This window comes from Spermophilus citellus, assembly GCF_964194105.1.
Source record: "Spermophilus citellus genome assembly, chromosome: X".
Taxonomy (NCBI): Eukaryota; Metazoa; Chordata; class Mammalia; order Rodentia; family Sciuridae; genus Spermophilus; species Spermophilus citellus.
In genome coordinates, this window is record NC_138190.1 from 109,727,458 (window position 1) to 109,747,517 (window position 20,060).

General features: G+C 34.8%; 1 protein-coding gene across 1 annotated transcript in view; it reads left to right on the plus strand.

The window, feature by feature from the left end:
• The window catches only part of ALG13 (ALG13 UDP-N-acetylglucosaminyltransferase subunit), a 72,865-nt gene that overhangs the window by 26,386 nt on the left and 26,419 nt on the right, over positions 1-20,060 (plus strand). Inside the window, 15 exon segments of the mRNA XM_081277285.1 lie at positions 1,278-1,434; positions 1,436-1,483; positions 1,486-1,647; positions 2,215-2,298; positions 4,412-4,462; positions 5,185-5,231; positions 7,989-8,061; positions 11,675-11,756; positions 12,190-12,352; positions 13,251-13,326; positions 14,780-14,888; positions 16,729-16,793; positions 17,112-17,212; positions 18,186-18,307; positions 19,600-19,846. Of these exon segments, the coding sequence (XP_081133411.1) occupies positions 1,278-1,434; positions 1,436-1,483; positions 1,486-1,647; positions 2,215-2,298; positions 4,412-4,462; positions 5,185-5,231; positions 7,989-8,061; positions 11,675-11,756; positions 12,190-12,352; positions 13,251-13,326; positions 14,780-14,888; positions 16,729-16,793; positions 17,112-17,212; positions 18,186-18,307; positions 19,600-19,846 (1,587 nt within the window).

The window sequence follows — 20,060 nt, forward strand, 5'->3', positions numbered from 1 at the left end:
TTTAAAATGCAATAGATAAGAATTTGTATATTTATTTGTAAAATGTGCAAAAAATTAGCCTTTTAATTTAGAAGTCAATTTTTCTTCAAACAGTATGCTTCAGAACTTTCACAAAAGGCATTACTTCTCCTTTGTTATGGTTTCTTTAAGAAAGACACAAGGTCATTTCAAATTGGCATGCTAAGAGTTAAGTCAAGATTTTATTTGATTTTTCTACCATGCTAATTTGTATTTCATTCCTAAATTACAAGTGATTATTGATGTTTTTCCTGTAGGGGCATTCCTGATAATTTTTAATTTTCCACAAGAAAAACCATTTTGCAACCATTTTAATGTTGCAACTTCTGCAAAGCTAGAATTTAACCTTTTTTTTTTTTTTTTTTTTTTTCCTTTTTTCATTGCTAGGGCTTAGACTCAGGGCCGTCTCACATGCTAGACATGCATTTCTGGCTTCTGACCTAATAAATTATTATTTTTTGAGATGCTGGAAATTGAACCCAGGGCATTATGCAGGCTAATCAAGTGCCATACTCCTGAGCTATAAACACAGCCCCTGTATTATTTTTAGCACTTAAAGAAAAATGAGATAACTGATAGTGGAATCAAATAACACAAGTGAATAGTCCTCACCTTTGATTCTTAATGTTTTGCTTTCCTCATAGTCCAGAGTAGTCTTTCTGGAAAGTACTCTAATACATTGAAACATACCTCTAATGTCCCAACACCTCACATATTGTGCCACAGCATTCTAAATGCATTATATTAGAAAGTTTTGGGGAGAAATATTTTTATACTGTTCAGTTAAATTTTTTCCCATCTTTAAGAAATACATTTCATTTTCCCTTTTTATTTCTGCTATACAGTAGTTTGGAGGTACACATCAAGAATTATATCAGGGTTTTCTAGCATTGCTAGTTGATTTATTTTCCGTATCCTAAGCAGATTGTTGTTATTATCTAGACTTACAGATTTTAATCACATTTCCCTGAAACTAGGAAGGGAGCAGGGAATTTTGGGCAGAGACTAGTTGAAAATTCAGGCAGAGATCTTAATGCTGATGGGTTGCATCCTACACACCTGAATCTTATTGTAGTTTCTTTTGCAGCCTTGTGCAGCATCTGCCCTGAATTAAGCTGCAAACTCTTTCCATCTGCATACTTTTCTTAACTCTGAGCTAATTTGGTTAATCCCATCCTTCTGCTCTGTATCTTCTCCCTTGAGTGTTTCGTTTTCAAGTTCCCACTTCCTTAGAACACTGGCATTTCCTCTCTTCACAGGGTCCCAAGTTATCCTGAAGAAGCCCAACGCTTTGCTTTTCCTGCTCTTGAGAAGTCCCAAGATTCTGTGGTGCTGATTCCAACTGCCGCCTTATGTCTAGATTTTGAGTTGTTTTCCGAATACTTGCAGAAGCAAGCCCTTGTTATTGCTACCAATTTCTACCGATACCCTGCTTTGTCCTTCTCGCCACGCTTCTGTTCCTTTTATCCCCTCACCACCTTGGGCACAATGCATAAAGGATGGAAAAAGCATGCCAGTCAGAAGTCTTTGAATGAGGTATCAATGGATGAATATTTAGGCACCTTAGGACTGTTTCGAAAGCTGACCGCTAAGGATGCCTCTTGCCTCTTTCGGGCTATTTCGGAGCAGGTAAAAGGAAAAATGTGTTGCCATTTACTGAGTTTCAGTTTTTGAGATGTGACATGGTCCTGTAGCTAGAACTGTAGCCTACCAAAGAAACAAACATTTTCTGTTTTTTATTGAAAATATCCAGGCGATCTGCTCCTTATTAGTGCAAGACAATGCAAAGGTGTGTATCTTTGCTCATTAGTCCAAATACATCGCTGTACCTTTGCTACATTTTCTGTTTTTTAAATGCCCATTGATAATGTTGGAGGGATAAAATAATGGGTTAAAGAAAACTTTGAAATGTATCTTGATCATTCCTAAGCATCCCCTACTTCTTGTAAGTTTTACACATAGGAAAAAAATTACATTTATGGGGTAGGAAGGGGAAGGGGGCATGAAAGAATCATCTTTCTCAGTTTTACTGAAGATTAAAATATTGTTTAGTATGATGAGGACTGAATTTCCCTATGTTCTACATATGTCCTAAATAAGGGAAACTTAATTGTCCAGTCAATAGTCTTAATTTAGAAGTTTCTGTTTCGAATGACTTTTGGCAGTAAACTGGTCTTTTTTTTTTTTTTTTTTTAGTTGTTTTGCAGCCAGGTCCATCATCTGCAAGTGAGGAAGGCTTGTGTTTCATATATGAAGGAAAATCAACAAAATTTTGAGTCTGTAAGTAGAATATGTACCCTGAGGGAGAATTGTTTGTAATATATTTAGTAGGGTGGGATAAAAGAATTGAGTACTTAGATACAAAAATTAAACAATGCAATCTCCTTTTGTTTCAATAGCAAATATGTAATTCCTGGCTGGCTTTCCACAGTCTATCATGCTACCTCCTCCCAGAAATAAGGTTGTTTTGTATTCTAAAAATAAAGAAAAACTATTTTTTCCCTCCTCCCATTCTAAAAAACTCCCAAACCTTAAAAAGTTAAAACTTGACTGCTGTCTTGTGTTATCCATACTACTGTTTTCTGAACAATAATTCAAATATTTGTCTCTTAATATTTTTAAGTCCATATTTTTTTCAATAAGTTTTAGTTGTTAATGGACTTTATTTTTCACTTATTTGTACGTGGTGCTGAGAATCGAACCCAGTGCCTCATGCATGCTAGGCAAGCGCGTAGTTTTAGGTGGACACAATCTTATTTTTATGTGGTAGGCAAGCATTCTAACACTTGAGCCACAGCCCCAGTCCTAAAAATTGATTTTTAAGTGAAAGTTTAGGAGTTGTCTTTGTATACATTGTAGTATTTGAATTTTTGTTAAGGAAACTAAAGGTTTTGCTAAGATCTGATTTGAAGTATGCCCTTGTGGCTTTTTATTTATTGTCTATCTCTTTTATACTATTTGTTTTCTTCTGACTGTTATGTTATGGGTTTTTGCCTGCCTTCTGTTTGAGGTTTACACTTATTTTTTTTTAATATTTATGTTTCAGTTGTAGTTGAACACAATACCTTTAGTTTATTTATTATGTGGTGCAGAGGATCGAACCCAGCATCTTGCACATGCGGCACGTGCCACACGTGTCAGGCGAGAGCTCTACCACTAAGTCACAACCCCAGCCCTACACTTAATTTTCTCAACAGTGTTTTCAATAAAGTTTAAAATACTGCAAAGGCTTCTTTTAAAGCTTATTACCTTGAAGTAGATTATAGTCTTCTCCACACCTGGGAAAGGACCGTTCCCGACATTCAAATGGAAGATCATGGTGTAAAGCAGTGTGTGAAATATTTATATACATTTTCATCACCTGGGGATCTTGTTAAAATGCAGATCCAATTCATTAGGTCTGAGCTGAAGCCCGAGATTTCTGCATTTCTAAGAAACTCAAGTGATGCTTGTTGTTGGTTCCTAGACCACATTTTGAGTAATGAAGATGTGTCCAAATTTTTAAAACTAACAAGGTGAATCTCAAAGTTATTACACTGAGAAAAGCCATACCCTTCTTCCAAGAAAAAGACAGAAAACCAGATCAGTGGTTGCAGATGTTATATAGGAAACTTGTGGAGAATGATAGATATTCATTATTTCAGTTTATGATGATGGTTTCATGGGTGCAAACAAAAGTCAAAATTTGATTGTACTGTTTAAATTGTGTGGTTTGTTGTATGTCGAGTATATCTCAGAACTTTAAAAATAAAGTGAAAGAAAATAAGATCACTTTTTTAAATCTGGTGATGTTTGTGTACATGGAACTAGAAATCTATTTCTTGATTATAATTCAATTTCATTTTTAGGTATATTAAGTTTACTATTTTAGTTTTCTTAGTCATATATAGTTATGTAACTGCCAACACAATCATAATATTGTGTTGGTTCCATCACACCCGGAAGTTCCCTTGTCACTGTTTTTTTGAAATTAATGAAATTCTCTTTGTTTGAAGTTCCTCCATTTAACTTTGTAAATACATGTCTCCTATCATACTTGAGGTCCTTACAGTTATTGGCTTTTCTTGGTTTATGAAAATGATATTATCAAGTTACTTTAAGTTGGCATTTCAAAAGATTCTTACTTGAAGGCATACCATTTGATGAAATTCACTGGTATGTGGGTAAGGCAGGACCAATTCCTAAGACACTTTCCTAGTCCAGCTTTTCTCCCCTTATAAATAACTTTTGTGTATGTACAAATCTTCTTGAGGTGCTGTGTAAACTAGTAATGTAGTACTATAATTATTAAGCTGAACAAACAAAAACCCTTTGGAGGATAATGTTGCAGAATATGATCAGATTTCAGTAATGCTATGTATTTGGTTAAGTCAAGTTTGTTTTATTTTTGAAGTATGTGGAGGGATCTTTTGAGAAATACCTGGAACGGTTGGGAGATCCCAAGGTAAGATCAAATATGGGAATTTAATATTTTCAGAGTTATTTGGAATCATAACCTAAACATTCAGTTGTCACTATAGCCAGACCCCAAATATTTCTTAAGTAGATAGCTATGTTGAATCAAGTAGTCCAAAGGTTTAGAACTGGCAGGTAGATGTATTGGTTTGTGTTGAATATTGAGTACTGTGTGTTAACAATCTCATTAACCATAGTCTAGTGAGTACACAACTGACTGGGGAACAGGATAGTGTTGGGAAACATTAAAGCCTTTTCACATTAATGGGGGAGGAGTTTGGTAATTAATGTTACTAAGAGGTCATTATGTCACCTTGATTTAAAGTTGTCTTCCTTTTGTGTAGGAATAACATCTATAAACCCATACTTTATTTAAAATTAATTTTTGTGATAAAATTAATTCCATTATTCTGTTCCCAAAACTTCATTTACTAAATACTGATACCTTTGTATTCTTACATTAGTCTAACTTTTATTCTGCCTTTTAAATCTTTCATTAACTGTCATTATTGATATCTAGGAAGGGCTTTAGGTCCATTGATTTCAGTATAAGTCTGTGTTAATGAGTAACAATCTAATCCTCAAAACAAGTTATATTGTGTTCTACAGATAATCTAAAACAATGCTAAACAGTTAAAAAAATGCACTTACAAAAACTTCTATTTCCTAGCTACAAAAATGTTTTTAAAACTGTGTACTATTTATGTTTAGGAAAGTGCTGGCCAGCTGGAAATAAGAGCTCTTTCTCTAATTTATAAGTAAGTTGTATCCATTTTTCTATTTTTTTCTAATTAAGCCTTTTATTTTGAGATACAGGTTCACACAAAGTTGCATACAGAGCATAACACAAAGTTTTTCATGAAAAACAAAAACAAAAATCAGAGAATAATATCTTATACCCTTTTCCCAATTTCCCTAAGTGGTAACATCTTGGAAAAAACTATAGTATAGCATCATAACCATAATATTGATGTTAATGCAGTCAAGATACAGAATATTTTCTATCACTCGTATGTTAATTTTCTATATAACTACTTTTACTTTCCTTTTGATCTTATCTCCTCCATAGTCCCTTCTCTAATTTTGTCATTTCAAGAATGGAATTTTTTTTTCTTTTTGCGTTTTTATTAGAGCATTATAGTTGTACATAGTAGTTGGGATCATTTTGATAAAATCATACATGCATGGAATTTGATTACTCCAGTTCAGTCCCCTTTTCTCCTCACTCCCCCATTTTCCTTCCTGTACTCATCTTCCTTTTCCTCATTTATTTATTTTTGATTGGTGCTTTCTAAGTTTACATAAAGGTAGAATTTCCTATAACATACGCACGTACATACACACACACACACATATATGCATACATAGGGTTAAATTCATTCCGAATTTCTTCCCCTTTCTCTTCCCTCCTTCTTGAGCTCCTTCTTTTACTCTATTGATCTTCATTATGTTTTTATGAAACCTGATCCCCCCACCCTTTCCCTTATTTTGCTTTAGTTTCTGTATATGAGAGAAAATGTTCAACCCTTGATTTTTTTTGTTTGTTTGAGTCTGGCTTATTTCACTTAGCATATTATTCTCTATTTCCATAAATTTACCAGCAAATGCTGTAATTTCATTCTTTATAGCCGAGTTGAACTTCAGTGTGTGTGTGTGTGTGTGTGTGCATGCGTGTGGGGTGTGTCACATTTTCTTAATCCAGTCACCTTTTGTGACATCCCTTTTTATGTGTTTTTGAGTACAAGTTTTCTGTTAAAGTTTCTCTAGGATTGGGGAAATTTGAGATTTGATGATAATATATAAGGAAGAGATATAAGCAAAGTCATTTTGGTGTAGATTTTGAGTGGAGAATCTTGTTACAAATCCTCTCCTTAGCTCTAGCATTTTTCTTCTTCTTTTTTTTTAGTTATGGGGATTGAACCCAGGGCTTTGTGCATGCAAGGCAAGCGCTCTACCAACTGAGCTATATCCCCAGTTCTGCATTTTTGTCTATTTCAATGGAAAAATAAAGGACTTTAAAACTGCTGGTATTTCCTATAGAAAGTCAGAATATTTATCTTAGGAGATTTCTTGGGTGTTTAGCTTTGTGCCTCTTTTTCATGCATTCTCAGTGGGGCAATATTGTTCTCAATAGCCTCGAAATTGATTTTGGTAGGAGCAAAGAAATCTTAGCTATTCCAATAGTTTGTGGTCTTTCAAAGCATCACAGTACATAGATGCACAGTACTTTTGTTCTATTACAATTTCAAGTGGAAGTTGAGAAAAATCTTGAAAAAGTTTCCTTATTGGTGGTACTGGAAAACTTGAGAATCACCGTTCTATTCCTTTGGGAGTTCTGTTTTGATCTTTAAAACTACAAAAAATGCCATTTAAGAATGCTGTAGGGTTTTGAAAACTAGCTATATAATGTATGTTAGTTGCTAGTGGAAATCGTGTTCATTTGTCTGATCTGTGTAAGACTTCTTAGAGTTCTTAGGATGGTAATATGGTATATTCTTTTGTAGAAACAGAATTCTCTTCTTATGAGGACTTGTTCAAGTCAGTGTTTTGTGGCCTGCTCATTTGTAATTAAATCCAGTGAAAAGTATAGAGAAGGCATTGGGCAAGTAGTTGTCACTTTAAAATCAGAAGTTCACTTTTAAATTGTTCTATTTTGTATGTCCTATGAGCTAAGAATGATTGTTAAGATATTTTAATTGATTAAAAATCAAAAGAATGTTTCAAGGCATATGGAAATTATATGAAATTCAAAGTTGCATAAAGCCTATTGGAACAGTCTTGCGTATTCACGTGTGCATTGCCTCTGGCTAATTACAGCTACAAAAGCAAAGTTGAATAAAGCACATGGCATGTAAAAGCTGAAATGTTTTATTATTTGGCCTTTTATCCCCCAAATTTCTTAACCCCCACTTTTTTTTCCAGTATTGAGGAATGAACCCAGGGACACTCTACCACTGAGAGACATCTTTAGCCCTTCTTTGTTTTGTTTTGTGCTGGAGAATCAAACCCAGGGCATCAAGCTTGCCAGGCAAGCACCTTATCACAGAGCCACATTCCCAGCCTGTCCTTAGCCCTTTTTATTTAATTTTTATGTTCACACAGGGTCTGCTAAATTGACAAGGTTACCTTCCCACTTGGGATCCCCCTCCCTCTGCTTCCTGAGTAGCTGGGATTACAGGTGTGAGCCACCATGCCTGGTTTAACCCCACTTTTTAAATAAAGGTGAGCTCCCCAAATTCACATACATACACTTGATAATTTGTCTTCTTTACTTCTTCTCACCAAAATTAAGATATATTTAGGAAAACCCATAGGACCTTAGGTGTGATTAGCTGGTTACCTTGGATTAACATCATTTAGTCTTTTTGGATTATTTTAAAACCTAAAAATCAAACTGAACATGTGGATTATTTTATATGAATAAGGTAGGCAGTTTAAAAGCACAAATCCTTTTTCTTATAACTATCTTTCATATGCCAAATTATCTTACCTGTCTTTGTTTTCTATCCATGTAGTCGGGACTTCATTCTTTATCGCCATCCTGGAAAGCCACCAACTTGTATCACGGAAAATGGCTATGAAGACAAGGTAAGAAGATGAGTAAATGTCAACTCAAAAGAAATTGAATAATGCTGCTGGATTATGACATATTAAGAAATAATCTTTTTAAACCTAATTAATGAAAAAAATACAATGTACATGAGAAAATTCTATGCCTTCAGCCTTTTCCTTGTCAGTCATCCCCAGTGGTTTTAGCTACTATTCTAAGCTGATCTGTTCTTGTTACTCTAAAATCCCTAACTGATTCCTTATGGACCACAGAATAAGGCTCAAATTCTGAAAGTAGGCATTTAATGTCTTAAGGTACCAAACCTCATTTCCAATTCCATTGTTTTCCATGCTTAGTTATACAATTTTTCTAGATAATTTAGCTTTCATGCTTTCTTTTCCTTTGTACTTCAAGTGTCAGTTCCTTTAATAACTTCCCCAACTCTCCTGGAGTTACTTTCTTCATTTTTGTTCCCCTAGCCATTTTGCCAGTATTTATTGTATTATTTGTATTCATACCATTTCTCTCATAGTCTAAAAGTTTCTTGAGGGTGGAGATAAGGTTCTACTGCCCAGTAAAATACATGGAAAATAGCAGGAGGTAGTTTCCTTGTTTGAGAACACTCAATATATAAATTGTTTTTTCAGCCTATACGTTTCCTTTCAAGAAAGTTTTAGGAAAAAACTTTTATATTATTTGATCAGTGGGTGTAGGACTACCAGTTCATTTTATACCATGAAGCAAAATTCATGCAACATATTAACTATGATGATGGTAAGAAAAGACTAGACACTGGAAGAATTTTAAGGATGCTTTTACAGTAATCTAGGCAAAAGACCTGGACTAAGTGCTATTAGGAATAGAGAAGAATAGTGGGAGATAACTTTGAAGGTAAATATAAAATGGGACATTAACTTGTTTTACCAATAGCCACTATCTAATTTGTTTAGCAAACATTAAGCCCTAGAATATAACAAATACTTTTTTGGCTTTTTAAAAAATATGTATTTTTTTAAATTATAGGTGGACACAATACCTTTATTGTATTTTTATGTGGTGCTGAGTATGGAAACCCAGTGTCTTGCGCTTGCTAGGAGAGTGCTCTACGTCTGAGCCACAACCCCAGCCCACTTTTTTGGCTTTTAAGGATACTAAAACTAAAATAACTGTAATGAAGGCTTTGTCTTTCAAGGGCTTAAGGGACTATGAAGACAGACATGGAAATAATTAATTACAGTGAAGTGATAGTTTATAATAAATGTAAAGTGGCACAAAATAAAAAAGACCTTCTCTCTGCTAGAGGGGTTTAGAAGGCTTCATGTTGAACTCAGACAATGATTCCATCAAATGTGAAGGATAAGCTATTCAGAGGAAACCTCATATGCAAAGGCATGGAGGAAGTAGGAGACCCTTTGGGACTTTAGTAGTTGTGGGGAGGGCAATGCTGAAAAAATAGGTTATAGTTATGTATTGAGGGGTGGAGAAAGCCATGCCAAAGAATTTGTCTCTTCATTCTAAAAAATAGTTGATTGAAGCTTTTTTTCCAACACAGCTTTTCAAGTTTTGAAGATTTTCAAACATTCAGATAAGTTGAAAGAATTTTATAGTGAACATTCATATACCTACCATCCCCTAAAGCCTTTTGACATTTTAATATCCTTTTTTATCATGTATCCATCTCTCTGTCCATTCACCAATCCAGCTTACTTTTTGATCATTTAAAAAAATTCTTTAGTTATACATGACAGTAGAATGTATTTTGACATACCATACATACATGGAGTATAACTTCCCATTCCTGTGGTTGTACATGATATGGAGTTTCCTTGGTCGTGTATTTACATATAAACATAAGAAAGTTATGTCACATTCATTCTACTGTTTTTCCCATTCCCATCTCCACTTCCCCTCCCCCAGTTGCCTCCTTGTCCAGTCCGGTGAATCTCCATTGCCCCCATCCCCTGCGATTGTGAGACAGTATCTTCATATCAGAGAGAACATTGTATCTTTGTTTTTTGGGGGATTGGCTTATTTCACTTAGCATGATAGTCTCGTTCCATTCATTTACTGGCAAATGCCATAATTTCATTCTTTATGGCTGAGTAATAATTTTTGATCACTTTTAAGTAAATTTCAGACATCACTACTCTTTTTATTTTTTAAATTTGTTTTAATTAGTTATACATGACAGTAGAATGCATTTATGCACTTTGATATACATAAATGGTATATAATTTCTCATTTTTCTGAGTGTACATGTTGCAGAATCATTGGTCATGCAGTCACACATATACATACAGTAATAATGACAGTTTCGTTCTACTATCTTTCCTATCCCCACCTCTCCTCCCCTCCCTTCCCATCACTTCCCTCTACCTAATCTAAGGTAATGCTATTCTTCTCTAGTGCCCCCCGCCTTATTGTTCATTAGCACCACATATTAGAGAAAACATACAGTGACATAGCCACATCAATGTTTATAGCAGCTCAATTCAAATAGCTAAACTATGGAACCAACCTAGGTGTCCCTCAATAGATGAATGGATAAAGAAAATGAGATACACACACACACACACACACACACACACACACACACACTCACACACTCACTCAATGGGATATTACTCAGCTTTAACGAAGAGTAAAATTATGGAATTTGCCAGTAAATGGTTCAAGTTGGAGAATATCATGCTAAGCGAAATAAGCCAATCCTACAAAACCAAAGGCCAAATATTTTCTCTAATATGCAGATGCTAATTGACATCGCTACTTTTAACCGTGAATCCTAATTGAAAATTTTTAGGGGAAGGTATGATATAATCAGAGTTGTTTGAGGAAGAGGAGTGTTAGTTTTTGTATTTTAACAATTGTGTAGAGCATTGCCTGAGGTGAGATTTGTATATTTAGATCTTTGCCAGGTAATGCTCAGCCCATTTTTATTTTGCTATGGGGTTTGTCTGAATTACCCAGGCTGGTCTCAAACTTGGAATTTTGTCTCCTCCTTCCGAGTTGTGGGGATTATAGGCATGTGTCGCCACCTGGAAACAAGCATGACTTTTGAGTTTTGTTTTTTTTTTTTAAACCAAGGATTGAAGGAATTAGCTAAGAAGTTAACCCCTCAATTTTGTAGTCATCTCGGTGTCTTTCCAAGAGAGACATGAAAAAGTTTCTCTAGCAGTATTCCTGCTATATAATGTATTGATATATTGCTGTTGTAGATAGCTTTTGAATGAATCCCATCAAGTCCCTTTCCTCCCTAAATCTGAACTTGAGATTTGATGTAATTTCTCTAGTTATTCATAGAAGTTAAGATGGTATTTTTTATTTTTTTAGGCATTTTGTTATTTTTAGTGACTCAGTTTGTAATTGTTACCATCTTATTAAAAATGTGCAGATCAGGACTTATTTGGTGTATTAAAGGAACATGACCAAGGCTCACAGTGGAAGGAACTTCATTAGTGATTTTATTTTTGACATTTAAAAGTCATGGTCAAGAAAATATCTTTTAAGAATAACTAGCATTTACTTTTTCATTTTTAAAGTCATTTTAAAAATTAATATATTCATTTAGTTTATCAATTACTGATAAAACAATTTCTGGTTGGTTATCAAGTAAATTTCATAATTGTAATGTGTTGTGTTTTTCTTCAGATTCTTCTCTGCTCTTCAAGTAATGGTCATTATGATTCTGTGTACTCAAAACAATTTCAATCAAGTGCAGCCATTTGTCAGGGTATGTGAAATCTTCATAAATATTTGGGTGTGATTTCACACAATTTGATGCTAGTATATAAGTTGCTGGATTTGTTGTTTATGTTTAACTGGGGATTGAACCATGGGACACTTTACCACTGAGCGATATCCTCAGTCCTTTTTTTTTTTTTTTTTTTTTTTTTTTGAGACAGGGTCTAATTAAGTTGCTGAGATTGACCTTGAACTTGAAAATTCCCTGCCTAAGTCTCCCAAGCCACAGGCATGCGCCACTGTGCCTGGCTGTTGCTAGTCTTTAATTTGAGGGATCCACTACATATAGCTTAAAAAAAAAAAAAAAAAAAAAAAAAAAAACTTTGTTGGTATCTATAGAATTTGTATGCTGGATTGTGACTTTTCACACTTATAAAAATGTCACATTTTGACAATTGAAGTTTTGGTCCTTTTTTCTTCAGCTATATTATATGAAATTCTCTATAAAGATGTCTTTGTTGTGGATGAAGAAGCATTGAAAACTGCAGTTGAGGTATTTCGAAGTGGTTCCAAAAGGAACAGAAACATTGCTGTGACTGGAAGTGAGAATGCCTGTATTGATTACAAGAATTCAACTGAGGATAGGTAATAATGGAAAAGGGACTGTTACATAATAATCATGTTTCTTTGCATCATGATTTGAAAGTGGAAGGGACCTGGCAAGTTTATCACTTAAATTACATATGTACACAAACATACCTGTATATGTATGTTAAGGATATACATTTCTTTTAATGAGGAGAGAGAAGTTTTACTAAACAGATAAACGTTGTTAGATGCTCAGACTTTGGGGTTTCTATTCAAGTCATGATCCGTTTTTTAAAAAATATATATTTTTTAGTTGTAGTCGGACACAATACCTTTATTTTTATATGGTGCTAAGGATCAAACCTGGGCCTTGCACGTGCTAGGCAAGTGCTGTACCACTGAGCCACAACCCTAGCCCATGATCCTTTTTTTTTTTTAACTGGAAGAGACTTTAGAGTTAGCATATGATTCTCAAACTTTAATTGTATAAGAATTATTCAGAGTGTTTATTATGCAATTTCCTGGACCTAACTTCACTTCACAAAATTTGAGGTCAGAGGGTCTAGGAATCTAGTTTTCAAAAAATAATTACACCCAAATATTTTGGTATAGGTAGGCTGTGGATCATTATTTCGAAATGATAACTGAGGTTGAATGCTTACTTCACATATACATCTAGCTCATAGAAAAATCTCTTGGGCTAAGGGAAGTTTTAGGAGTTTTTCAGTGTCTGCCTCTGGTATACAGTAGGAGTGTAGATTATATACTTCTGAGGAAGCAGCTGTTATTAAATAAATTTAGTCAAAAACTTTGGGGTTTAGAAAATAAAGTGGGTATTTGCTTCATTATTTAGAACTGAGCTGATTTACCACTAGGTGGTAGTATAGTCATTAGACATGAGACCAGTAACTGCTGCATTTATATAAAGCTCTTTGCTCTAAATCTTTTCAATTAGGACTGATGAGTGGGGTGCCTCCTGCAAGGCTGAAAATACACTAGAGAGCCATAATCAAGAAACAGAAGAATCAAAGGTTTGATATTTTCTAAGGCAAAGAATTTTCGTAATCTAGTCAATGTAACCTAAAATTATTAAGATCAGATGATCTGTTCTAATTATTATGGGGCTGAAAGAGGAGTTGGTCATGTTTTCTTGTGTGAAAATGCTACCTATTTGAAAATGTAAAATGTGTGTTTTCTCTGAATTTTTATTCTTATGAAATTTAAAAGTTTTGAAAACAAACTCTGGATATTTGAAAAACTTACGAAGCTTTTGTTTTTAAGCTAAAACAAAATTACAAACAATATATTATCATTCTTCTGATGCTAAGGTTTAGTTTTTGTTTTCATTGAAGAAAATTATGCCTTTTCTATTCTTGAAACTAGGTGCTAATCAGTCTCTTAATTTGGAGAAACAAATTTTATGGTCTATGGGCCTCAAGTAAGTTTTCAGTTGAGACTTGCTAAATAGGGCATATACTGTTATAGTAATCTGTGTGTGACTCAAATGCTGGTAATTTTGGATGAAATCTTAGGAAAACAGGAGAAAATGGTATTCTTTTGGAAATTTTAACAGAAGTTGACCAAAATAAACTTGGCATTAGCATGTGATTTTTAGGATACAGAAACATTTCTGTATATCAAGATAACATTTGTTGAATAGCACAGATTGAATTTTTTATGGACAAAATACCTATATTTTTATGTGATGCTGAGGACTGAACTCAGTGCCTCACAGATGCTAGGGCACACACTCACTCTACCACTGAGGTATAATCCCAGCCCAGGACAGTTTTTTTTTTTTTAAGAGACTTTTTAGTGTAGCATTTCTTTTAAATAATACTGGATTCTCAAACAGTTTTAGATTTTTCCAACATGAATAGTAATTTTCAACTAACAGCCTTGCGATCTGTCAGACTGATTTTGGGGGTTTGGGAGGTACCAGGGATTGAACTCGGTGTCATTCAATCACTGAGCCACACCCCTGGCCCTATTTTGTATTTTATTTAGAGACATGGTCTCACTGAGTTGCTTAGCACCTCACTTTTTTTTTTTTTTTTTTTTTTTTTTTTTTTTTTTTTTTTTTTATTGTTGTTGAGGCTGGCTTTGAACAGGCGATTCTCCTGTCTCAGCCTGCTGAGCCACTGGGTTTACAGGCATGTGCCATTGTGCCCAGCCAGACTGAATTTTTTAATCCTGGTCTACATTGCATTGGTTTATGAGTGTCCTGAGTTGTTGGCTGTTCCAGACAATATTTCCCTTTTGCCATCTTAAAACTTAGATTATTTGAACTGTTAGACTCCTGATATTAAAAGCATGGTGAAATTCATTGTCTTTTTTTCTTGTTTTAATTAAGAAGGGAAGGGAGGCAATGTGCATAGTTTTAAAAAAGAAGAAATGAAGAGGGAAGAATGAAGCTTCCCCCTTCACAGAAGGAGGATATAAGCTAAGGATGGTGAGTCTGTAGCTTGATTATTTGTGTTTTAGTCTCCAGAAAATCCATCGAAGATGCTCTTCCCCTATAAAGTGCTCAAAGCCTTGGATCCAGAAATCTATCGTAATGTAGAATTTGATGTTTGGTTGGACAGCAGAAAAGGTAATGAAACATCAACAGAATACTTACTCATTACTGCTTCAGGAGAATAATTTTCAATTTGTTTCTTATAAGAGACATTTCATCATACTGTTGAAAAAATAACGCAGCGTGGTACCTTTAATCTTATTCCGATATGATTTAAATTTCAAAGAGGAAACAAATTGGTTTAGAAGTTGGTTAGATCTTTGGGGAGGGATCTTTTAGGGTCTAATGCTTAGCTGGAACTTAAAACTGTGCAAAGAATATTTGGAGATATTTGATAACTTGTAGGAGAACCAGAAACATTTAGTGACTGGGAGTAAGCTCATCTGAAATTTAAAGAGTTGAGAACCACCCTCAATGAAAGATGAATAGATCAGGCCTGTATATCAGATCTGATTCACCAGCTATTTTTGATCCATGAGCTAATAAGAATGGCATTTAAATTTTTAAATTTTTTTAAAAAATGTTATTTGTTCTTTTTAGTTATACATGACAGTAGAATCTATTTTGAAATATTTAAACAAACATGGAATATATCTTATTAGGATCCCAGTCTTGTAGATGTACATGATTTTCAGATTCACTGTGGTATATTCATACATGTACACAGTAAAGTTATGTCAGATTCATTTCACTGTCTTTCCTATTCCTATCCTCCCTCCCTTCTCTTCATTCCCCTTTGTCCAATCAACTGAACTTCTGTGACACCCCTCACCCTTATTGTGGGTTAGCATCCACATATCAGAACATTTAATCTTTGGGTTTTGGGGATTGGCTTATTCACTTAGCATAATAGTCTCTAGATCCATCCATTTTCTGGCAAAATGTCATAAAGTGATTCTTTTCTATTGCTGAGTAATAGTCCATCGTGAATATGAACCACATTTTCTTTATACAGTCATCTTGATGGGCATCTAGATTGGTTCCATATGTTAGCTATTGTGAATTGTGCTGCTATAAATATTGGTGTTGCAGGGTTGCTGTAGTATGCTGTTTTAAAGTCCTTTGGATATATACAGAGGGTCTTTACATTTTTATTTTATTTAAAAAAATTTAGATGTTGATGGACCTTTATTTCATTTATTTATATGCAGTTCTGAGAATCGAACCCAGTGCCTCACACATGCTAGGCAAGCACTCTACCACTCAGCCACAACCCCAGCCCCTACATTTTTAAATGGCAGGAAAAAAAACCAGTATATTCTGCTACACATGAAACTTATATAAAATTTAAATTTGATCGTACATAAATTAGGTCTACAACAGATTTGAGTAGTTCTAACAGTCTATATAGCCCATGAAATCTAAAATAGTTAATCTTAGGCTCTTTACAGAAATTCTCCAACCGTTGAAATAGGTAATTGGTTCTCTCTCCTTGTGACTGAATTGATCAAACTAAAACTTAAAATACTGACTTCAGCATAAGCCTTTAACATTGAACTCATTGAACCTCAGTGATCCTAGGTGTAGTTAATTAGAATGAGATTAAGCCTAGGTCATAATGTAGTAAGTTGTTTTAAAAAAAAAAAACTTTTTTTGGGAAAAGCTGCATAGTATTACTTTCAGATTGTACCTTTTTAGTGTTTGACCAATGAGATTACAAACTCCCAGTGTTCACCTACTTATGTTTTAAATCACAAAACTGTTCTGGCCAAGTTGCTATAAATTTACCACAGGAATAACCCATTAAGATTGATAAAATGGCTTTTGGGGTTTTCCCCCTAGATTTTACCTTTTAGTGGTAACATTCTCAAAAGCACCATGGCAAAAGTGAATTAGGACATTAAATGATGTTAAATAAAGTAGGAAAGGGTCCAGTTCAGTTGAGTTTTAATCTTTTTTTTTCTTTTAATAATAGAACTTCAAAAATCTGAGTACATGGAGTATGCTGGGAGACAGTATTATCTGGGAGACAAGTGTCAGGTTAGTTTCATCTTTAAAGAATCGATGATTTATTCTTCTAAGATTGTGCTTTTAGTCATTAATATGAGCAAAATAAGATTTATTACACAATGCTAGGAAAAATTGTTTGTGTTAAATTCTAATTATAGGCTTTTGTGGTGATTAGATAAAATGATGTTCTATGTGCCTCCTTCATTGTCCCAGATTGTCAATGTCAATTCTTTTAAAAATGTAGACATTGAATTCTGTTTGGGGGACAAGTGATAATTTTGTATTGCAGGAGCAAGACCTATAAATAAACACTGAACTAGGTGTATTATCATGACTTTTGTCTTTCAGGTTCGATTGGAATCAAGTGGGAAATATTATAATGCTCATATTCAAGAAGTTGGAAATGAGAACAACTCTGTAACAGTATTTATTGAAGAATTGGCAGAAAAGTAAGAAATAATTGTTAAATTACTAAGATCTTTGGCTTCTGATTCAGCTTTTTTATAATATTAAATTGAAAGTTATGAGGATGTTAGTAGGAGAACCAGATTCATATCTAGTACTGCCCTTATTATCTTGAACTTTAAAGCATTGATGAAGTGTGAAATCTCAATATAGGTATCACTTATGGGTAAAAGTTTCCAAATCATGTCATTGTCTTGTTACTAGAATTTTTAACAGTTTTAATAGCAAAGCATTTTTCCAATTATGTTTTCTAAGTTTTTGCCAGTATTCAAGATAAACTAGTCCAATCCTTTTCAAATTTTACCTGGAGGACTTCTGAAAACACAGATTTGAGCCCAATCCCTGTAGTTTTTGATTCAGTAAGTCTGGGGTGGAGCCCCCAAATTGGAACTTTTAACAAGTTTCCAGGTGATGCTGTTAGTCAACTTTAAGAGCCTTTAAACAATGCTGACCTAACAAAAAACCCTCAGCAGCTGAAAACAATAAAGTTCATTTTTCTCATTTAGCATGTCCATGATGAATCAATAAAGGAAGACCCAGGCTCACAAAGGCTCTGTTGTGACACATACATCCATAATTGCAGGCAGGGAAAATAGTGAGAACATGACAGATCAGTTACTGGTCCTTAAAACATCTTACAATTTTATGACCAAAGTAAGTCAATGGAGTGGGGAAATTGGATCCTCCTTTAAGGAGGGGTAGCAAATATTTGTGAATTAATTCTGTCTACCAGTTTGTCTTGTAGACAGTGATGATAATACAAACAGCTGTGAAATTTTACAAACTACTCTGCGTTTTTTTAACCGAAAAGGAAAAAACAAAAAGCAACCAAACCTATGGCAAGCTAGTATCAACAGGTTTAAAATATACTTGAAAATGAAGTAGGAGTGGGGTTTATATACTGAATTAGAGTTAAGTCTGTTGCAGTGGTTTCATGGTGGTATCTTTAACTTTAAGGCATGTTGTTCCACTGGCTGACTTAAAACCAGTTACACAAGTGACACCTGTTTCTTCCTGGAATGCCATTCGGAAAGGAAGAGGTTACCAGAAAATATCTGGAGGCTTTGTCCCAGAAATGGGTTTGTACGCTTAAGGTTTTCTTTTATTTCCCCCATTTTTTAGCCTCCTCCCCCCTTTTTTTTTTACTTACCTGTGTTGTACTTTTTTTAAGGTATATCATATGTCCTGTTGTAGCATAGGGTTTCATAACCTCCTCACTATTGGTATTTTGGGATGGTGTAAAGGGGTCTGTCCTGTGCATGGCAAGATGATCCCTAGCTTCTGTTCACTAGATGCCAGTAGCACTTCTGCCTAGTTCTGACAACTAAAATGTCTCCAGACATTACCAAATGTATCCTGAGGAAGGGAGTGACAAAATTGTCCCAGAATGAGAAACCACTATTCTAACGGAATTTGTATAACCATAAGCTGGTATAGATTTTAGGCTCTAAAACTTGAGGGGAAAATATTTTTCAAAGAATGAGCAGAATACCTCCTAAATAGCCAGTAGTTGGGCAGAGTGGCACATCCCTGTAATCCTGGTGACTTGAGAGGCTGTAGCAGGAGGATCACAATTTTGTGGCCACCCTTGGCAGCTTAGTGAGACTGTCTCACAATAAAAAAATAGAAAGTATTGGAGGTATAGCTCAGTTTAGAGTTCTTACCCAGCATGTATGAGGCCCTGGTTCAATCCCCAGTACCACCCCCCCCCCAAAAAAAAAAGCAGTTAGAGATATTAAGCATACTTTCTTTGAAAACAGTAATAAGGGGCTGGGATTGTGGCTCAGTGATAGAGCACTCATCTTATGAGTGTGAGGCACTGGGTTTGATCCTCAGCACCACATAAAAATAATAAATAAAGGCATTGTGTCCATCTACAGCTAAAAAAAAAAATTAAAAATAGTAATAGTGATGCAGGGGACTGGATGACTTAATGTTTTGATGACAGAATCTACCTGTACTAAAGGTGCTCAAATACCTATTGATACAGAAATTATCTGTTGATTTTGCTCTTCCAAGTGGAGTATCTAGTACATCCATGTAAAATACAAAAATTCCCTCCATCTATTTTTTTGGGGGGGGTACTGGAGATTGAACCCAGGGGCACTTAACCATTGAGGCACATCTCCAGCCCTTTTGTATTTTATTTAGAGACAGGGTCTCACTGAGTTTCTCACTAAGTTGCTGAGGCTATTTTGAACTCAAGATCCTCCTGCTTCAGCCTCCTGAGCTGCTGGGAATACAGGCATGTGCCATGATACCCAGCAATCCATTTGCTTTGTTAAGAAAAACTTTTGAGAATTTAAGGCAGTGTGGGAACACTGGACCTTTTGCTTTGGTTATGAAATTTGTTACTTTTTTTGCCTAAAAGCCATGTCGGAGATGGACATGAAGCAGCGGAAGAAATTGTTCAAGAAAGTTCGAGGGAAAGAGGTTTATATGACTATGGCGTATACCAAGGGAGGCTCCCTCATCGCACCCAGGCTTCAGCATGAGATGCGTTATGGGCACGAACCTCCACTTCACTACTCACCGACAGGAGGCGATGGTTTATCTGATGAACATTTTCATTCTCCGAATTCCTCTCAGAGACAAGGTCGGGGATATGGGATGCCCAGGTGAGACTTGACTTTCATGATAATGTCTTTATTTAGATCTTGGAAATAATTACTAGACATAATTACAATAGAATTGAAAAGTTCCTTAGTAGTCTGAGTATCTTTTATACTCTTTGCCTAAAGAGAGCATAGAACTGATGAATACTTAAATTCTTGTCAAATGAGTTCATTTGCATATTTGCATTCTCATAGTCTAAGGAAATGTGAAGCAGAG